We start from the raw sequence: 20236 nt of genomic DNA on the forward strand, positions 1-20236 counted from the left end.
GTAATAATTATTAAAATAACAGTTTTATATTTTAGTATATTTTTATACAAACTTTCAGAAATCATTCTAATATGCTAATTTGGTGCTTACAAAACACATCTTATTATTTATCCATGTTGTTATTATCCAAACAGTTGTGCCGTTTAATATTTTTGTGGGAACTGCACTGGATTTTTTTGTTTTGTTTTGTTTTTTCCTTCTTTTTCTTATTCTTTGATGAATAGAACATAATTTTTGTAACATTGTACATGTCTTTATTTATTTAAAAAAAAAAAAAACTCCCTCTCATTAACTCTTCAAAAATGCTCATAAAAGGTCACGTTTATGACTATACATTTCAATCTGGACATAAGAAAGACCAAAAACCAAATCCTTCTTTTATCTTATCTGTTATACCAACAGAGACTATAGAAAAGAACAGGATTATGCCAGATTATGTCTGGATGATATAATTGTGAATAATCTTTCTAGTGATCCTTTTGAGGAAATGGGATTAGACTTCAGAAAAACGAACAGGGAAATGAAAAAGAGAAGAATGAGAGAAAGGCAAGAAAAATGGGAGAGATAGAGTAAATGTATAGTTTAATATGAGCATCATTCATGAAACCTAAATGTTCTGTTTCATGACAGGCATGATGGTAAATAAAAAGAAAACAGGAAGGAAAAAAACATTCTATGCATTTAATAGTAACTATTTTCTTTTTTGAGTAAATTTGTGTCATTTTGACAGAGTTTTGTGCATATGTGTGCCTGGATGATTGGATGTGTTTGCGTGTTTTTGAATTAGGTGTGTTTGCGAGAAGGGAGTGGCGGATTAAGGGATTATGGTGAGTCTGATCATGTGATTGTCATGGTCTGTGGTGACCCTACTTACTAACAGATTACCCTGGTGAAGATGAGGTAGCCTGCTTTTCTCTCTATTTCCTCCTTCTGTCACTCCATCCATCCTTTTTTCAGGACAGCCTGTCATCTCATCCCTCATGGTTGGGCTGAAGTCTCTCCCTTCTGTGGCTTCCTGTACCGAGCCAGGAGACCCGACCACTCGAACCTACACAGAAACGCTGATTTCTCATTCCCCACTCAGAGGACTCCTCTTCATCTTGACCTTTCCTTCTGGATTCTTTGACCTGGAGATCCAGGCACGCACACCCGATCTGCCAATGCAGAGGTGAGTAACACAACTCAGCACTCCGATTTCATCTCCATAAGCACCTGATGAGAGAGAGCAAACTATCAGTATATATATATAACTATCAGTACATATTTTGCTCCAAATGTTAAGATAAATGAGATGGAAATTGGCATTATAAAAGCTAAGGCGATTCCCACGCTTCCTCGAAAGCAGGAACTGGCCTAAAACTATCACGCCCAACAACAAAAGCTTACTTTGACACAGCCAAGTTTTAACTGGATAAGAAACAGCGCAACTTCTAAATGTGTGAGAATGATAACATAGCTTTCAGGCCCTTCAGATTCAATTTCAGAGAGGCTATTCAGAGAAAAGCACTCATTTGACTCAGAAAGATGTCTTTGCATTCAGTTCATTACACATATATAACTGACTCTCCTCTGTATGTGTCACAGCTAGTATTTGGCATGGTTGAGAGGCCGAAATCACTTCAGAGTGAGCACTCCAGCGTAAACTGGGTACATGTTACATTTAGCAATGTTTCTCTCAAGTATTTGTCCACCCAAAAATACATAGTTATTGTTAAACCATAACAAATGAATAATATAGAATTAGTACAGCTTACAGTAGAAATAACTGTACTAACTGTGGTATAAACTATGGTTAGCATAGTTTCCATGGACATGGTTTCCTCTTTCCCTGCTGAAAAGGATCGTTTACATTTTTGACTAGTTTAGGACGGTTATAGGAGGGTGCTGCGTTTTCGAGGAATACACGAACAGAACAGCTTTCTAAGCTTATTTAACTATTAATAAAATAGATGCTACCGAATAACGAAGTGGAAATAAGTATGTTGCAGCAGTTTTTTTCCTCAGTACATCGAAGAGATCGATAAATAGTTGCCTCAGTGTTGTGAGACGCAGGTGTTGCTTGGCCCTGTGGCGCCCTCTGTTGAAACGCTTGTGAACTGCAGACTCGTATTAGTATACTTTAAAGAGGGTTTAGCGCTGAATTTGGGCAGCACTAATTAATCCTGTTAGCGATTAATTATCCTAAAGTGTCTCCCTTTGTTTCCTCTGACGTAGCGTCGCAGCCCTTCTCAGTTGGTAAATAAGGACTTGTGGTCACACTTCTCTTTCAGACTTAACACGTTTTTTTGTATTATTATTATAACTGTCAATGTCTGACACAAAAAGCTGTTGAAAAATTCGCCAGGAAATATATATAAATTAAATTAAAAATAATATATTAAATATGTTTAGCTTTATACATACAGTACCAGTCAAAAGTTTTTGAACAGTAAGATTTTTAATGTTTTTTAAAGAAGTCTCTTCTGCTCACCAAGCATTTTTGTATTTTAGAATACAGCAAAAACAGTAATATTGTGAAATATTTTTACTATTTAAAATAACTGCTTTGTATTTGAATGTGTTTTAAAATGCAATTTTTTTTTCCTGTGATCAAATCAAAATTTTCAGCATCATTACTCCAGTCTTCAGTGTCACATGATCCTTCAGAAATCACTCTGATATGCTGATTTGCTGTTCAAGACCATTTATTATTATTATTATCAATATTTAAAACAGTTGAGTATTTTTTTCTGAATTCTTTGATGAATAGAAAGAACCAAAGATCAACATTTATCTGAAACAAAAAGCTTTTGTAACATTATACACTATACCATTCAAAAGCTTGAAGTATATTTTTTAACAGAAATTACAGAAAATTAATTATTTAGCAAAGATGCTTTAAATTGATCAAAAGACATTTATAATGTTACGAAAGGTTTCAAAAAAATTCTACTCAGCTGTTTTCAGCATAATAATAATAATAATAATAATAATAAATGTTTTTGATAAGCAAATTAGAATATTAGAATTATTTCCGGAGGATTGTGTGACTGGAATAAAGATGCTAAAAATTCAGCTTTGAAATCACAGGAATAAATTCCATTTAAAAAAATAATAATAATAATAATTAAATAGAAAACAGTTGCTGTACTTTGGATCAAATAAATGCAGTCTTGGTGAGCAGAAAATGCTTATTTAAAAATATTAAAAATCTTACTGTTCAAAACTTTTGACTGGTAGTGCACACATGAATTGACCTTTTGTGACAACATGAAGAACGCAGTCCAACATTTTGGTTAAAATCTATACCTTCAATTATAATTAATATAATCCCCTAACTTTAAGAGTGTGGGATGAACTATTTCTGTCCACAATTTGTCCTAAATTTCACTTGTTTAATCTTAAAGCTGCATGTTTATTTAAAATTAATAAAACTATGTGCAACTCAAATCATTGTTGAATTGCTGTTTCTTTATGGACACAAACACACCAAAACAGAAATCCTAATAAAAAAATTCACATTTCTAAAAACACATTTCTCCTACTCTCTATGTCTTTCTCTACAGACATTATCCCTCTCCAAGGCGGCTTTTGTGTGAGTTTTGGGGTGAGGGGCCCTGAAACCTCTTACTCAGCTCCATGGCTGGAAGAAAACACACGTTCATCTTCCTCTCCCTTTTTCTTCTGTTCTTCCTCTGTCTCTTCACTCATCCATGTGTTTGCGGTCCTGCCCGGGCCCCTCTTCTCGCCGGCCAGCCGTTCCTGGTGCTATGGGGGGTTCCGGATAAAGACTGTTTGGGTCGGCCAGACCCAGCTGCATATGGGATGGAGTGGGAAGGCCGTGTGGCAATATTTTATGAGGACACACTAGGACTTTACCCATATTTCACTGTACAGGAACGCCCTGTCAACGGTGGCCTACCGCAACATACCAGCCTTGACCTTCACCTCCAGAGGGTGGAGGGCGACCTGATGGCCTCATTACCCCAAGCAGGAGCGCCTGGATTAGGGGTGCTGCGCTGGCAGGAGTGGGCGCCTCAGTGGAACAGGAACAGGCGAATTAAAACAAAGTACCTGGTGGAGTCGAGAGCACTCCTCCGGAGATTTTTTCCAGACTGGAGCACAGAGGAAGTGGAGAAATGGTCTCAGGTGATGACAATAACAATATTATGATATTACAAAGACTGCTATTCTGCATGCTATTGTATTAATCAACCACATGATTTCATTTCTTGTCAGGTTGACTTTGAAGCAGCCGCACAGTCTATAATGATGGAAACCCTGCGGGAGGTGAAGAGACTCCGCCCACAGAGATTATGGGGCATGGCCCCATTTCCTAACTGCTATAACTTTGACTCCACCCAGATAGCATTAGCCAATTATACAGGACGGTGCCCTGCGGCAGAAATGGCGCTTAATGATGAGCTGATGTGGCTGTGGAAGCGTAGCGGTGCCCTTTACCCAGCTCTCTCAATGGAGAAGCTGCCAGAGGGAACTAAAGGGGCGTGGCTTTACGCAACCAATCAGATCAGAGAGGCTTTAAGAGTGGCGGCTCTTGCAGGGACTACTTTTGATCTTCCTGTGTTTCCGTTGATCAAGATTGTGTACACATCTTCTAGTTCCTTTCTCTCAGAGGTAATGAACAGTAGGTTGCCATCTGTTGAGTTAACAAAGGCAGTGGTTACCAAAAATATTGGGGGGTATGGACCACAAAACCAGTCATAAGAGTCAATTTTTTAAAATAAGCTTTCCACTGAATAAATAAGCTTTCCACTGATATATGGTTTGTTAGGATATAAAACATAATATAATAATAATATATGTGACTTTACTCAACTATGTGTTGTTGCTCAGTACAACCTCATAATACAGTCTGTACTTTATATTTATTAGATTGATCTGGTGAACACAATTGGAGAGAGTGCTGCGATGGGAGCATCTGGAGTCATTATCTGGGAAAAATCCTTGGCAGTTAAAACACAGGTAATCATTCGGTCATTTGTCTATTGCCACTTTGTCTAACAGTTTGAAGTCACTATAAACAAACACTGGTACTTGAGCCACTGAGCATGACCCCTCCCCTAACACTATAATAACAAGAGCGCATTAGCATCAGTGGTTCGCCAGCTCAAACGCAAGTTACTGTCATTACTGTTAGTTACTTTAATGTTGCTTTACACAGACTTTAAGCAGAATGTTTCCTGCGCACCAAATCAGCATGATTTTTGAAGGATCATGTGACACTGAAGGCTGGAGAAATGCAGCCTTAAAGTCCCCCTGTAGTCAAAAACTGTATCCCATAAAACTTACCTTTGTTCATCAAAATGACATATTTAAATGTTTTTACTTGTGAAAATAATTTTCTTATGCCTTAAAACAGCTTGAATGTAACTCTACCCCAGTGTTGCCAGGTCCGCTGTTTTCTCACGGAATTGGGCTACTCTAATAGGGTTGTTTTTAATGTCCGCGGGTTAAAGCAACCCCAAAAATGTGACATTTATCCACTGTAATGCGAATTTCACCAGGGATACTCTGCCAAAAAATGCGTATTTTATTCTGCGGAATGCGATTTTTAACGGGGGACCCCCTCTAAATGCGATTGAGCTAGTTTTGTGCTGGTTTTGAGTAACAATTGGGTGGATTGTGAAAACCTGGCAACCATGCTCTACCCCCTTGCCTCATTTACTATACACGGATCTATGAATACGCAAACTAGCCCTGCATCAACTCAGTCACACCAGCCAGAGCCACCTGGTCCACTAACTAACTGAACTGAAGTAAACGCAATATAATGGCGATACACGGATAATGACTGATAAAAACTAATGTTTTTACTAGTGGACAACTACAGTGGAAACTGTAACATTCGTTAAAGTTAATTACTTGATGATGTTGTATCCTCAGAATGCCTTAAAGGCTCGAATGCAGCCTAGTTTCTGATTCCAATTTGCGCTCGCGAGCATATGCGTGTGAAGTGCAGACACCAATGCAGGAGAGGTCCAGGGTTGCCAGGTTTTCACAACAAAACTAGCCCAATCACGTTTCAAGGGTTCATGTTTCTAGTCGGCACTGATAGCCTCGTGAGCAGCGCGCCGAAATACAGCGCCGTTGTGCTACGGGCGTCCCGAGTTCGAATCCTGCCCCCTTCTCTCTCTCTCTTCCACTTCGCTTCCATAACAAAAAAAAAAATCACCAACCCCCAAACTTTTTAACATTTGCATATATCCCTTCACCCTCATGTTTATCCATTGTAATGCTTTTCAATAGCCATTATAGATTCCTGTATGACTGATATTATTTACATCTGCACGTGTGTCTCCTACAGAAATCCTGCTCAGAGTTTGGCTCGTACGTTCGTCAGGTTCTTGGTCCATATGCTGTCAACGTGACCACTGCAGCACGTCTCTGTGGAGTCTCATTGTGTCAGGGCCGTGGACGCTGTGTGCGTAAGAAACCTGAGGATCCCACATACCTGCATCTTCCTTCAGCCCACTTTATGCTTCTCCCAAATGGGGCAGAAGGTGTCCGGGCCACGGGACAGCTCCCTACCGCTTATATAGATCTCTGGAAGAAGGACTTCCGCTGCCAATGGTTCGAAGCCTTGGAGGGTGCAGCAGCGGATCAAGAATCAGGTGTAGTGCTGGAAAACCGAGGGAAAATAACATCACCAACAGTAAAAACACTGCTTGGGATAAGCCAGAGTCAGGGTACAGTGGTTTCAGTGGCAGTAGTGCCTACCAAGCAGCCAGTGGATGGCGGAAACTCTGCACTTTATACACCCATCATCCTTCTCTCCTCACTGGTTCTTCATTATGTTTGACGAGTAGAGAGCTGGAGTATGAAGTACCTTTTGTGAACCTCAGTTGGCCTTGACTTTGAGAGAAGTACCCACACGAATATCTCTGTTAAGAGAATAGCTTCTGTGAAAGACAATCTCAGAGATTTCAATTCACAATCTGAACATGACTGCATAAAGAGATCTGTTCTACATCACCTGCACTTAAAAATGAATAACATAACTTATATGTGACCCCAGACCACAAAGCCATTGACAAGGGTCAATTTTTTGAAACTGAGATTTGTACATCATCTGGAAGCTGAATAAATTAGCTTTCCATTGATGTATGGTTCGTTAGGATAGGACAATATTAAGTTTTGATATATTTACAGTAGGAAATTTACAAAATATGTTCATGGAACTTCATCTTTACTTAATATCCTAATGATTTTTGGCATAAAAGAAAAATTGATCATTTTGACCCATACAGTGTATTGTTGGCTATTGCTACAAATATACCTGTGCTACTTATGACTGGTTTTGTGGTCCAAGGTCACATATTAAACAGTTTTTTAAAAAGACTGTTCATCCAAAAATGAAAATTTTGCCATCATTCACTCTCAAATTGTTTCAAATCTGTACGAGTTTCTTTCTACTGTTGAGCCTAAAAGAAGATATTTTGAAGAATGTAGGTGACTGAACAGTTGACGAAAAAAAAAAAAAAACTGGCTACCATCAACTGTTTGGTTACCAACATTCTTCAAAATAACTTCTTTTGTGTTCAACAGAAGAAACTCATATAGGTTTGGAACAAATGGAGGGTGAGTAAATGATAAAATTATTATTTATTTATTTATTGGTGAACTATTCCTTTAATTTACATACAAATGACCCTGAATGATTTTTTTAAACAAAATTAGCTATCTTCTATATTGTACTATATTACAATATTAGACTCAGTCCAAAATGTACCGAATAAATTTTTTTACAGATCAGATTTTTTTTCTGAAATTCATACAAAATAATTGTGATTGGAGTTAATACTTCTATTTCCATCACGAAAACAGATTATTTTAGAAATATGATCATATGACTGTATTAACCCTTCATATCATACACTATCTTTCAAAGGTTTTGGGTACAAAAAAAACACATTTTGAATAAATGCTGTTCTTTTGAATTTTATATGAAAATTTTGCCATTAATCACTTGCCCCCATGTCTAAACCCGTAAAAAGCTTAGTTCGTCTTCGGAACACAATTTAAGATATTTTGGATGAAAACCGAGAGGTTTGTGACTGTCCTATTGACTGCCAGGTAAATACCACTGTCAAGATCCAGAAAAGTATGAAAGACGTCATAAAAATAGTCCATCTGCCATCAGTGATTCAGTCTGAATTTTATGAAGAGATAAGAATACTTTTTGGATGCAAAGAAAAAAAAAATATTCTACAAAATGCGTACACCGTTCTGTGTCAGCTGCACCACATAAATATGTTTTCTACGTATATTTACGCTTTGATTTGAACAAAAACAGTGTATCCGGCTTACACAGTTTGCGCCCAGCGGATACTCTCCAAAATGCCGCTAAGGTGATGCGGAGGAGATGAATTGTTGAATAAAATCTTTTTTTCTTTTTCTTTGCGTACAAAAAGTATTCTCATCGCTTCATAAAATTCAGATCCTGAAACTACAGTTTTATTGATTCCATAAAGATATTAAGCAGCACAGCCGCTTTCAAAATCGAAAATAATAGGAGCATGTTTTTGGAGCAGCAAATCAATGATTTCTGAATGATCATGTGACACTCAAGATTGTAGAAATGGCTGCTAAAAATTCAGCTTTGCCATCACAGGAACAAATTACTTTTAATATAATGATGTTATATTAATATATTAAAATATATCAGAATAGAAAACTGTTATTTTAAATTGCAATAGTATTTCACACTATGACTATTTTGGTCAAATAAATGTATATACAGTATATATATATATATATATATATATATATACACACATATGTGACCCTGGATCACAAAACCAGTCATAAGGGTCTTTTTTTCTAAATTGAGATTTATAAATCATATGAAAGCTGAATAAATAAGCTTTCCGTTGATGTATTGTTTGTTAGGATAGGACAATATTTGGTCGAAATACAACTATTTAAAAATCAGGAATCTGAGGGTGCAAAAAAATCAAAATATTGAGAAAATTGTAATCAAGTAATGTTCTTAACGATGTATATGACGATGTATATGACTAATCAAAAATTAAGTTTTCATACATTTACAGTAGGAATTTTACAAAATATCTTTATGGAACATGATCTTTACTTTACTTATTTCCTAATGATTTTTGCCATAAAAGAAAAATCAATAATTTTGACCCATACAATGTATTTTTGGCTATTGCTACAAATAAACCCCAGCGACTTAAGACTGGTTTTGTGGTCCAGGGTCACATATATGTATATATATATACACAGTACTGTGCAAAAGTTTTCGGCCACTAGTATTTTCACCAGCTAAAAAATGGTTTAAAGTAAGTTATTTCTATCTTTTGCTGTAGTGTGTCAGTAAAAAATATCGGTTTACATTTCCAAACATTCTGTTTGCCATTAATTGTAATAATCTAGTGAGATTTTTGTTTGCACAAGGAGTCTGACACCAGCCAGTGCTCCACACAGAGATCTGATCTCATCATCATCCAGTCTGTCTCTGGAATGACATGAAGACACAGAACAAACTGAAACAGAGTAAATCCAGAAGAACTGTGCCAACGTCTCCAAGATGATTCAAGAGACCTACCTGCAAAGCTACCTGAAAAATTTTGCGCAAGTGCACATAGAGCAAAAGCTGCTGTAACGCAAAGAATGGTCGCACCAAATGTTGATTTCATTTACTTAATAGAAGGTAATTGATAAAGAAAATCTAATTTATCACAGCATCCTCATTTTACAGCATTTTTACACAAGTGCCTACAACTTTTAACAGTGCTGCAGCTTTGCAGGTAGGTTTCTTGAAGCATCCTGGAGACTTTGTCACAGTTCTTCTGGATTTAGTCTGAGTTTGTTCTGTTTCTTCATGTCATTCCAGACAAACTGGATGATGATGAGATCAGATCTCTGTGCAGAGCACTTGCTGTTGTCAGACTCCTTGTGCAAACAAAAATCTCACTGGATTATTACGATTAATGGCAAAATGAATGTTTGGAAATGTAATCTGATATTCCTACTGACACACTACTGCAAAAGACTGACTTTAACTGACTTTAAACCATTTTTTAGCTGATGAAAATACTAGTGTGCCTAAGACTTTTGCACAATACTATATATATATATATATATATATATATACACACACATGTCTGGTTTATCATCTTTGTGGGGACTCTCCATAGGCGCAATGGTTTGTATACTGTCCACACTGTATTTTCTGTCCCCTTACCCTAACCCTACCCCTAAACCTAACCCTTACAGAAAACTTTCTGCATTTTTACCTTCTCAAAAATCTCATTCTGTATGATTTATAAGCTTTTGTACCTATGGGGACCGCAGGCTGGTCCCCACAATGTCAAAAATTTCAGGTTTTACTATCCTTGTGGGGACATTTGGTCCCCACAATGTAGCAAAAACAAGTACACTGTATACACACAAATACACACACACACACATACATACACACATACATACATACATATACACTTTATACACACACACATATACATATATATAAACACATACATACATGTGTGTATATATATATATATATATATATATATATATATAGATGTTACTATCCTTGTGGGGACATTTGGTCCCCACAATGTAGCAAGAACAAGTATACACACACACAGGACTGCAATAGCACAATAATAAAATGTCCAGAATGCAGCCAGGCTGGGTGTATCTGGCCTCTATCTGCCTAAACTAAAATCTAATCAAACGTTGAGTCTCCATTTAATTTTTTACGTTTAAGGAAAAAAGAGACAGACAGACACAGAGAAATCAGCCAAGTTTACGCTTTATCTGAGCAGCCTGTCTCAAACAAAACCATCCTCTATAATTACAATGTAAAGCCTTTCCAAACATTCAGTGACAGATATGAATGACTACTAGGCAAATCTGCTGGTTTGGTAAATTAAGAAATACCATCTAGAGGAGGGAATCAGAACACTTGCAATGTCCAAATAAAAAATAAACATGTCCATCTACGTGTTTACCTATCTGTGAATTCATCAGTGATTAAGGGATGACAGCACAAAACCTTTTATCCGCCAGTGTAAATTAATCCAGCTAAGGCCATATGAGGACAGAAACACTCTCTCTCTCTCACACACATATACACACACACTATGCTCTATGCCTGGATAATTTCGTCCTGAATAATAGTGCAGATCAGCATGCAGCTGTAACTGAACGCTGCCAAAACAAAAGACTCTCAAAAGAAAACAACTGTATGTCAAAGAGCAATGAACAATTTCACCTTAAAAATTTAGTGAGAAGAAGCACAAAAATCAAGGATCATTCTAGCAAATTTATTTTGGTTTATACAATAATTTAAAATATACATTGATGACGGATTGTTGGACAAATTAGGGTTATAGTTAGCAAGACAGTGACAAAGAGAGAGAGACGGTTCAAACATGAACAGAGAAAGGTAAAGATCATTTGCAAAAATAAACTTTCATCCATCCACCCACCTCCAGTCTTTCTTGACCTTCCTCTGATTTGTGGGGTTGTTTCTCGTGAAGAACAGTTGCAGACGACAAAACGATTGAACAAACGGGCAGGACATTTGTCATGACTCTCAATACAGTAATCAAGAGTCCAATATCTGAAGACGGGCCTTTACGATGCTTATGTTAGGAATAGCTCATCCAAAAACAGAAAATTCTGCCATTATTTACTCACTCTCATGTCCTTCCAAACCTTTATGACTTTCTTTCCTTTGAGGAACACAAAAGAAGACATTTTGAAGATAGCTTTCTTTCCTTGTGTGAGAAACAGGCTGAAAAATATGTTGTTCCTCAAGATTTATGATGACTGTCTTCAAAAATTCTCCTTTTCCACTTCAAGGAAGAAAAGTCATACAGGTTTCAAACAACATAAGGGTGAATAAATGATATCAGAATTTATTTTCAGGTGAACTATTCATGTAATAATGGTCGCTGTGAAAAGAGGAACTGATCTGGGATGCATAGCATCCATCCTGCAAAAACACAGACGTCCGGGAGGAACAAGTATACACAGAGCATGGCTTCCAAACTGGTGAATACTGGTGTTTTACTCTATGTTTTAAATTTGAGGCCATTACAGATGGTGCATTTAACACCAACGCAACCGTTCAAAACACCCACTGATAAGTCCACACACACTCACTTCATAAACAGGGGCAACGTTAACACCAATCAGTTGCCCAGGAGCCAACAACAACACAGAGTGCTTCCTGTGGTCATGTGAAGGATGTTGGACGGCATGAATCACAGGGAGGAGTCGATACTTTTTTGCCGTGCGACATTCTAGAGGGGAGGAGCCACAATAAAAGGAGGTGGTTAAAGATGTGGCCTCCGAGGGGAAGGGTGAGAACCAAGCTGTCTCTAAGGGGATGAGCACTTGCAGAGCATTGCTAGTAAACATTATAATTAGCAAAATGGTTCCATTGCACGGTGTGTAGCAGAAAGACTGCAGAAGGCGGAGCCACTGTTTTTGTCAAAGGGGTGGAGTTCCCACTCAGACAGGGGGTGTGGTTTGTTGCCACAGTTACTTGCAGATGGTCTCCAGGGCATCGAGGGTTCGTTTGATGTCTCTGATCTGAGCAGCTAGAGCATGTATAGGTTGCATGGAGCGATCTAGCTCCTCACAGCGCGCCATGAGCGTGTACATTCCCTGGAAATCCATAAACAAGCACACACAGATTAAACTAGAAAATACAATTTAAATTAAAACTCACTTGACTACGTAAATATAAGTCACTCTCACCTTTATACTCATGTCCACTGACTCTCCCAAACTGTCCACAGAATCTCTGTATGTCTGGATATAACCCACACTTAAAGCAGTCATCTGGAGAGACATAAGATTTTAATATGCACTTCATGGTCCATAAAAATGCATAAGCGAGTTGAAATGAGGGTCACATACATAAGTGAACCCAAAAAGTATTTGGATACTGAAAAAGCTATAAAGTTTAAAAACCCTTAAAGGGGACATCAGATGTAAAATTTTATATGGTGAATCGTGATATTTCTGAAAAAAAAAAATGTGATATGATATTTTTGCCATATCGCCCACCCCTACTTAGAACTGGCTTTACTATGGTAGAAGTCTATGAAATTGGCCAGGAACCAGCACCAGAATAACATCAGTGGAAAAAGTGAAGTTGAGGGGAATTGACTTCATATAGCAAAATAAAACTCACTTTGAGACAATAGCCCCTTTCACACATACAGTTTTTACTGGTAAATTGCCAGTAAATTATCGTAAAGAGATCATGAGTGAAAAGGACCTTTATAAAAAAAATACCAGTAAATTAATTCAGGCAATTTACCGGTAGTGTGCTCTGTGTGAACTCAGAATGAAGATTGCCGGTATGAGCACATACGAGTTCAGAACATGCTGACGTAAGATCTCCTCTGGGCCAATCCAGAGCCATTTAAATTCAACATTCAGTGGCTCTAGGCCAATCATATTCTGATACAGATGACACTTTTACTCCACGCTGTGTAGTTCAGTTTGAAGTAATCTAATACAATGTCTCTGGGCCAAAGCAGCTGCATGAATGTGAACGTTTGACACAAAAATGAAAACATCAACAAAAAAACTGACCGCTGTGATGTCACAGAATTTACCGGTATTTTGAAACTGATGTGTGAATTGTGCTTTACCGGTAAAAATACAGAACACCGTTGCCTGTGTGAACAGCGCATTTTTGTATTTACCTGTGAAGTCATTCCGATAATTTTATGGCGAGTTAAAAAATGACAGCACCATTTGTTTGCAGACTGCACCTGTTTCAGTATAATGAAACGCGGCTTAGGTGTCCAAATACTTTTTTGAGGTTGCTGTATATGATCCAGGGTAATACTCACATTCTGGATAGTTCCATTGAGGCTTCGCAGCATCAGTTCTACACTCTGAGCCACATCCTGTGTGTGTTTGTGCAGGTCTACCAGCACTGACGGGTCAATGGGCGGAATATCAGCCGGCCGACGCAAAGAGCCACGGCCACGTACAACAGGTCCAGAACAGTCGGCTTAAGTAGTCACACACAGATCAAATATTACTAATACATGACATAACAAATCAACAACAATTTTTTGACACTCTTGTATACTCACAATCCGTGTCCAGACTCGGCCGCGAGCTCATTTTAATCTTCTGTTCAAGATTTTTGGTGATGAAGTGCGTGAGATCTCCATCATGGCTGACGGTTCCCTCTAATTCGAGTGCACTGGATATGGTAGCTCGTCGTCCTTCAGCCTGGCCACCTCTAGCTCCGCCTCCCCGTGGTCCACCCCCACATGCCCCACTGATCTCATCCAGGCTTTTACTGTCCTGCATGCCACGCACGACTCGATCCCGCTCTGGTACCGACCGCACACGTACCTCAGCCATCACGTGAGCCGGGCACGGAGAATCGTCCAGGTCTGGCAGCAGAGGGGGTGGGGCCTGGTCGGGGGGAGGGGCCGGAACAAGGGGCGGGGCCTCATCAGGAGAATTGGAAGAATTTGGTTGGACTTCATCCGACGAATCGGGATCGGCCCATTCATCATGTTCAGAGCAAGTGGGAGGGTGTTCGAGTGTACCAACTGGCTGTAATTTGTGCAGATCAGTTTATTTAATAAAAAGTTAAAGATAAACAGCAAAAGATACTTAAGTCACACAAATTGAACATACAGGCAAATTATTTCACCTTTACTCAAAAAATAATTACTTAATAAAATGTATTAATTTATTTGAATTATTGTCACAAATGTCATATTTTTTAAAAATTAATTATTATTATCATAATGTTAATATTTGTTAGATTATTTATATAAATAAATATTTCTAATCGATTACAAAAGCATACATTCGATATAACTCCTTAAACTTAATTTATGGAAATTATTATTAGTAGTAGTAATAGTAGTAGTAGTAGTAAATGTGTGGAAATTATTTAACTATTAAAGATGAAGGTTGAATTAATTTGTTTTTTATTATTATTATTATTATTATTATTATAGTATTTATTATATATTAGTACTTACTTAAATGAGGTACCAAAGTATTTAATTTATGGAAATTATTATTATTATTATTTAATTTGTGGAAATTACTTACTCATGATTAATTTAATTTATATATTTATTTAAACTGATTACAAAATAATACATTTGATTTAAGTCCTTGAATTACATTTATGGAAATTATAATAATAATAATAATAATAATTATTATTATTATTATTATTATTATTATTTAATTTGTGGAAATTATTTAATCATTATTAAGTGAATACATATATTTATTATTATCATTATTATGGTAGTATTTACTATAATGTATATTAGTACTTAATTTAATTTCATTATTAGTATTTAAATTTAATTATTAATTATTAATTTAATTAATACATTTATTTTTATTACAATTATTACTAGTCTGTTAGTATTTATTTATTATATTATATATTAGTACTTAATTAAATGGAGTACCAAAGCATTTTATGGAAATTGTTTAACACTTAGATTTAACTCTTTAACTATTTAATTATTATTAATTTTAAAATTATAATGCTAGTTATTAATTGTATTATTAATTATTATTATTATGTTAATAAGTTTCTCTATTAAATGTAATTCAATTTTAGGAACTTAATTATTAATAATTCTTACAATACATTTTATACTTCTTTTTTTTTTTTTTTTACCAAAGATTTCAAAAGGGCAGAAAATCTCAGAAAGTCCCAGAAGTTTCCAGAATTTTTTCACCCCTCTGCTATTGAGTTATGTATTTAAAAACACATTACACATTAGTACTACACTAAATGAGTACCAGCACACATCCTTGATTTAACCCCTTACCTGTACAGAAATAAGAGTCTCCTTTTTGCTTGATCTCTCTCTCGTGGACATTGTTCACCTCTCCGCCACTTGTCTCTCTCTCATCCTCCTCCCCTCTCCATTCTTCCAGTTCTTTTTTAGAGCAGCCATGTATTACGTCAGTCTCACAGGAGCGTGTGTCCTCGTGTGAGCTGTCTTCAGTTGGAATATGTGCACACTGGTTGTGTTGAACCAGTGAGTCTGTAGGCGGTGACTCTGAGTGGTCTGTGTGTAACTGGAGTGTGTGTGTCTCTCTACATGAGTCCTTGTGGTGAGATGTGTGTTTTAGAGTCTCTGACAGGACAGGAGACCCCTCATGAGGTTCATAATCAGACCCATCCCTGAACTTTAACCCCTGGGTGGTGAATCCATGAGGTCCTAACCAATCTGAGGCCCTGGGAGAGTCAGAGGTATCGACACCATTGCTTGCTTCTTGCGCATCCTGACCGGTCACAGAAGAGTGGCTCATCCCTCCACCCGCTGCAACAAAACAATTCATCTTAATCATCGTCATCATCATCATAATCATTAGTGCTGTAAAGCTAAATTTAAATGTGATGCAAGCATTATGGAAAATTCACCAAATATAAATTCACTGTCATTATAAATAAATAAATATTTATTGCCCTAGAAGGAAGAGTAAAATAAAACATGGCATTGCAAAAGATCTGTAACCGCGCCATAAAAATTTCTACTCAAACTATGGAGAAATTAATATTAGACAAGACTGCATATCTACACTAAGACAGAACAAGTTTAGTATCTTTAAGATAATATTTTAGTTTTTAATAATATTTTAATTCGTTTTTATTATTATATTTACTGTTTTCTTTCACTTTTAAGTTTTAGAATTTTAGAAGTTCAGGTTTTAGTCTTTTTGTTGTTTTACTATTTCTATAGATTTTATTATTTTTTATTTAGTTTTAGTTATTTTAGTAGAAGTTAAGCTAAATGTAAATGAGAAATTGCCAACTGAAATACAGTAAGTGTATTTATATTGTAACCTACTGGTCAAAAGTTTCCGAACAGTAAGATTTTGAATGTTTTTTTAAAGAAGTCTCTTCTGCTCACCAAGCCTGCATTTACTTGATCCGAAGTACAGCAAAAACAGTAAAAATATTTTTTATTATTATTTAAAATTGTTTTCTGTTTTGATTAAAATGTAATTTATTCCTGTGATTTCAAAGCTGAATTTTTAGCATCATTACTCCAGTCACATGATCCTTCAAAAATCAATCTAATATTCTGATTTGTAATAATAATAAATGTTTTTTACATTTATTATTATCATGTTGAAAAGAGCTGAGTAGAATTTTTTGCAGGTTTATCTGATGAATAAAAAGTTCAGAAGAACAGCATTTATCTTAAATAAAAATCTAAATAAAACTATTAATAAATAAAATAGCTAAATAAAAGTATTAATTTCTATCATTTCTTTTGTTGTTTTAATTTCAGTCTCAGTTAACTCTAATAACCATGATTTTAAAAAAAAGTTATTCAGTTATTCTTTATTTACATATGTAAACAAACACTGAGGTATTATGATCTGACTCGATCCGTTTCCGGAGTCTGTTTTGACAGCTGTCAGTTTATTCGTTGCTAATCAATTTATTGCAATATTTAATTACTGACATAAACACTAAAACCTAAAAAGTGTTTACCTAGGTATGAAGTGTCTCTCTAATGACAGAAACTGAAATCACATGACGCTTAAATCACCAGCAACAATGATTTTAAGTCCAGCGACAATGGCTTTAAAACTCATGACGTACACGACGACACTGTCACAAACATTCAGCATTAAAACCACACAAACCAGACGCAGATCAGCCAAACAATAAATATGGTAATAAACGGATTAAGGAAGCGATAGTAGTCACCTGACGTTAGCTTTAAGATAAGCTTTAACGTTAGCTATAATACAGGCCTGAATTCGCAGTTATTCTGCAAGATATCAGCGAAAGCCCGCAGCATTATGATTAACACTGATTGGATTTGGGCTGATTTGTCATGTTACAGATCCATGTAATGAGTGGTGGATTTATGAAGTTAGATATTTACCTGCAGCTCTTCGCCCAGGATGAAGGTTGCCAACCGAGTCCGCACTAAATATTTGTCGTACTGAAACACAACGTTGACGTTATAGTTCCGCATAACATACAGCGATAAATCTCATGACATAAAAGACGTGTGTAAAATTGCATGTTTGTGTTTTTATATACTCATACCTTAATAATAGTATATCAGAGGACTGCGTTATAGAATTAATAAATGACAAACCTGTGGTTAATTATTCATTTATTTACACAAAGAGAGATGTCTAGACAGCCTGTCCAGACAGACATGCAGTGCACACATTTCACCACAAGGGGCGGCAGACGCCGCCGATTGGTTCAGCTAATGGCGTTGTTCTCTCCCACGTCCTGTGCAGCGGGCCGTGTGTATTTTTACCCTGCTGTCGTTTTATAGACTGGAATGAAAAGAATTGTAAACCACATCAGCAAAACTTTGGTCAGCTTTGACCCTGTCACAAAACCCTGACCGAGACCAAAACCTCTAAAATCCTGTTATTATCTAAAAAACCTCCCCCTGTAATAAAGCCCTCTGAAGTCGAGCCAGAGTAATGCTGCGAGTCACAGTCTTGACCCTTACTTACTCTCTAGACCTCTAGAGCACCGCAGTCAGCATAAAACAACATTCACAAGTCATTTTATATTAGTGTTTTGATATATTTCTAAGTAAAACAATGTATTCAATAAAATGATAGTTCACCCTAAAATGAAAATTCTGTCATTAATTACTCACCCTCATGTAGTTCCAAACCCGGAACTTTGTTCGTCTTCAAAACACAAGTGAACTCTGACGAAGAACACGGATGCACTGCGCTTTGTTTACAACCAGAAGACGCACGCTGTACATAAAACAGTCTTCGTAAACATGTCTGAAGATTATCTACGGAGAGGATGACTTAGAGGAGCCTTACTTATTTAAATCAGAACATACAGACGGCGAACTAAGCGAGGCAGACGTTCAGTCAGAACGTCGGTTCCTGCGTCAGCAGCACCACACGCATGTGCCGTGGTTCTATCCACAAAAAAATCACGTTTTTTGAGAAAAACATTCCAGGATTTTTCTCCATATAGTGGACTTCAGTGGTGGCCAATGGTTTAAGGGTCCAAACTGCAGTTTTAATGCAGCTTCAAAGGGCTCTACACAATCCCAGCTGAGGAATAAGGGTCTCATCAAGCGAAACGATCGGTCATTTAAAAAAAAAATTCTATTCTAATTCTAAGTTTTAACCACAAATGCTCATCTTGCACTAACTCGAACTCACACATTACGAAATTACGCTGGAAAGGTCACACGTGGTTAGTTCTTCATCTGTGTACTTCGGTTCAAAAAGGTAGTGTATGGCAAAAAAATAATATTCTCCAACTTCAAAATCGGCCGACGTTTTTTTCTAAAGGGCGTTTGACTTTGCACATTCACTTTGTACACACTGGGTCGATACTTCTGCCTATGTCACTCATGACCTTTCCAATGTAATTACGTAATGTGAAATTGGGCTGGTGCAAGACGAGCATTTGTGGTTAAAAATGATATCAATTTGTATTGTTTTAAGAAAATGACCAATCAAGACCTTTATTCCGCAGCTAGGATTGTGTAGAGCCTTTATAGCTGCATTAAAACTGCAATTTGGACTTTCAAACCACTGGCCACCATTGAAGTCCTGGAATTATCATGAATTTTTTATTCTGGAAGTGAACTTCTCCTTTAATACAGCAAATCTCTTTTTTTTTGTCAGTCATCTTCCTCAACAGAAAATAATATATTTTTCTCACTTTCCTTGCTTTTCTCCTCCAGCCTCTCCCCCTCACTCTGTTATTTGCATCACTGATCTCATTTACTCACATATAGGCTCTCCAAGTCTATTTGGTATTCAGTTCTGTGAGTGTTTTAAGGGGCAGCCGTATCCAAGGCAACTCGCCTAGTCAATTTCCCAGTGTCCTGTCATTTATAAGTACGATGCAATATACAATGATGGAATTCAAATGCTCGTCACACAGCAAGCAGAAGCCAGAGAAAATTCCAGCACATGTTTGTGCATGTGAGACTATTTCAGTTTATATTACACAGACCACAAAAAAAAAAAAAAAAAATGTTTGATGGTGATGATATATCACTGATCATTTTCTGTTTACAAGAAGACTTGGATTTAAAAGGCTTGGATTAAAGTCAGAGGCACGTCAGATGTTGTATAATACTAATGCAGGCATTTTTTCTGGTACTGTATAAAGCAGTATATGTGGATGTTCTTATTATCAATACAAAGGGAAATACATTAAGCAGTGGACTGTTCTTTTTCTCTCAATTTCATGAGAGTCTTCCAACAC

General features: G+C 36.7%; 2 protein-coding genes across 2 annotated transcripts; one reads left to right on the forward strand and one right to left on the reverse strand.

Moving 5' to 3' along the window:
• Positions 1–906: 906 nt before the first annotated feature.
• On the forward strand, positions 907–7482 carry si:dkey-72l14.3 (Glyco_hydro_56 domain-containing protein). Its single transcript, XM_051117993.1, has 5 exons — positions 907–1168; positions 3546–4128; positions 4219–4614; positions 4873–4962; positions 6305–7482. Exons 2-5 carry the CDS (start codon positions 3619–3621, stop codon positions 6797–6799), a joined length of 1491 nt encoding a protein of 496 aa, XP_050973950.1. The 5' UTR covers positions 907–1168; positions 3546–3618; the 3' UTR covers positions 6800–7482.
• A 3791-nt stretch (positions 7483–11273) lies between these two features.
• On the reverse strand, positions 11274–17963 carry borcs6 (BLOC-1 related complex subunit 6). The gene is given in 7 exon segments (XM_051117994.1): positions 11274–12645; positions 12739–12822; positions 13848–14011; positions 14097–14571; positions 15825–15848; positions 15850–16322; positions 17904–17963. Coding segments are annotated over 6 exon segments (1335 nt in total). The 5' UTR covers positions 16312–16322; positions 17904–17963; the 3' UTR covers positions 11274–12519.
• Between the last annotated feature and the right edge of the window lie 2273 nt (positions 17964–20236).

Source organism: Labeo rohita, chromosome 8 (assembly GCF_022985175.1).
Source record: "Labeo rohita strain BAU-BD-2019 chromosome 8, IGBB_LRoh.1.0, whole genome shotgun sequence".
NCBI classification, from domain to species: Eukaryota; Metazoa; Chordata; class Actinopteri; order Cypriniformes; family Cyprinidae; genus Labeo; species Labeo rohita.

Coding starts and splice junctions, on each gene's coding strand:
- si:dkey-72l14.3 (XM_051117993.1), top strand. CDS start 3,619: ATGGCTGGAAGAAAACACACGTTCATCTTCCTCTCCCTTTTTCTTCTG. Junction 4,129..4,218: donor AAGTGGAGAAATGGTCTCAG/GTGATGACAATA, acceptor ATTTCTTGTCAG/GTTGACTTTGAAGCAGCCGC. Junction 4,615..4,872: donor CTAGTTCCTTTCTCTCAGAG/GTAATGAACAGT, acceptor TATATTTATTAG/ATTGATCTGGTGAACACAAT.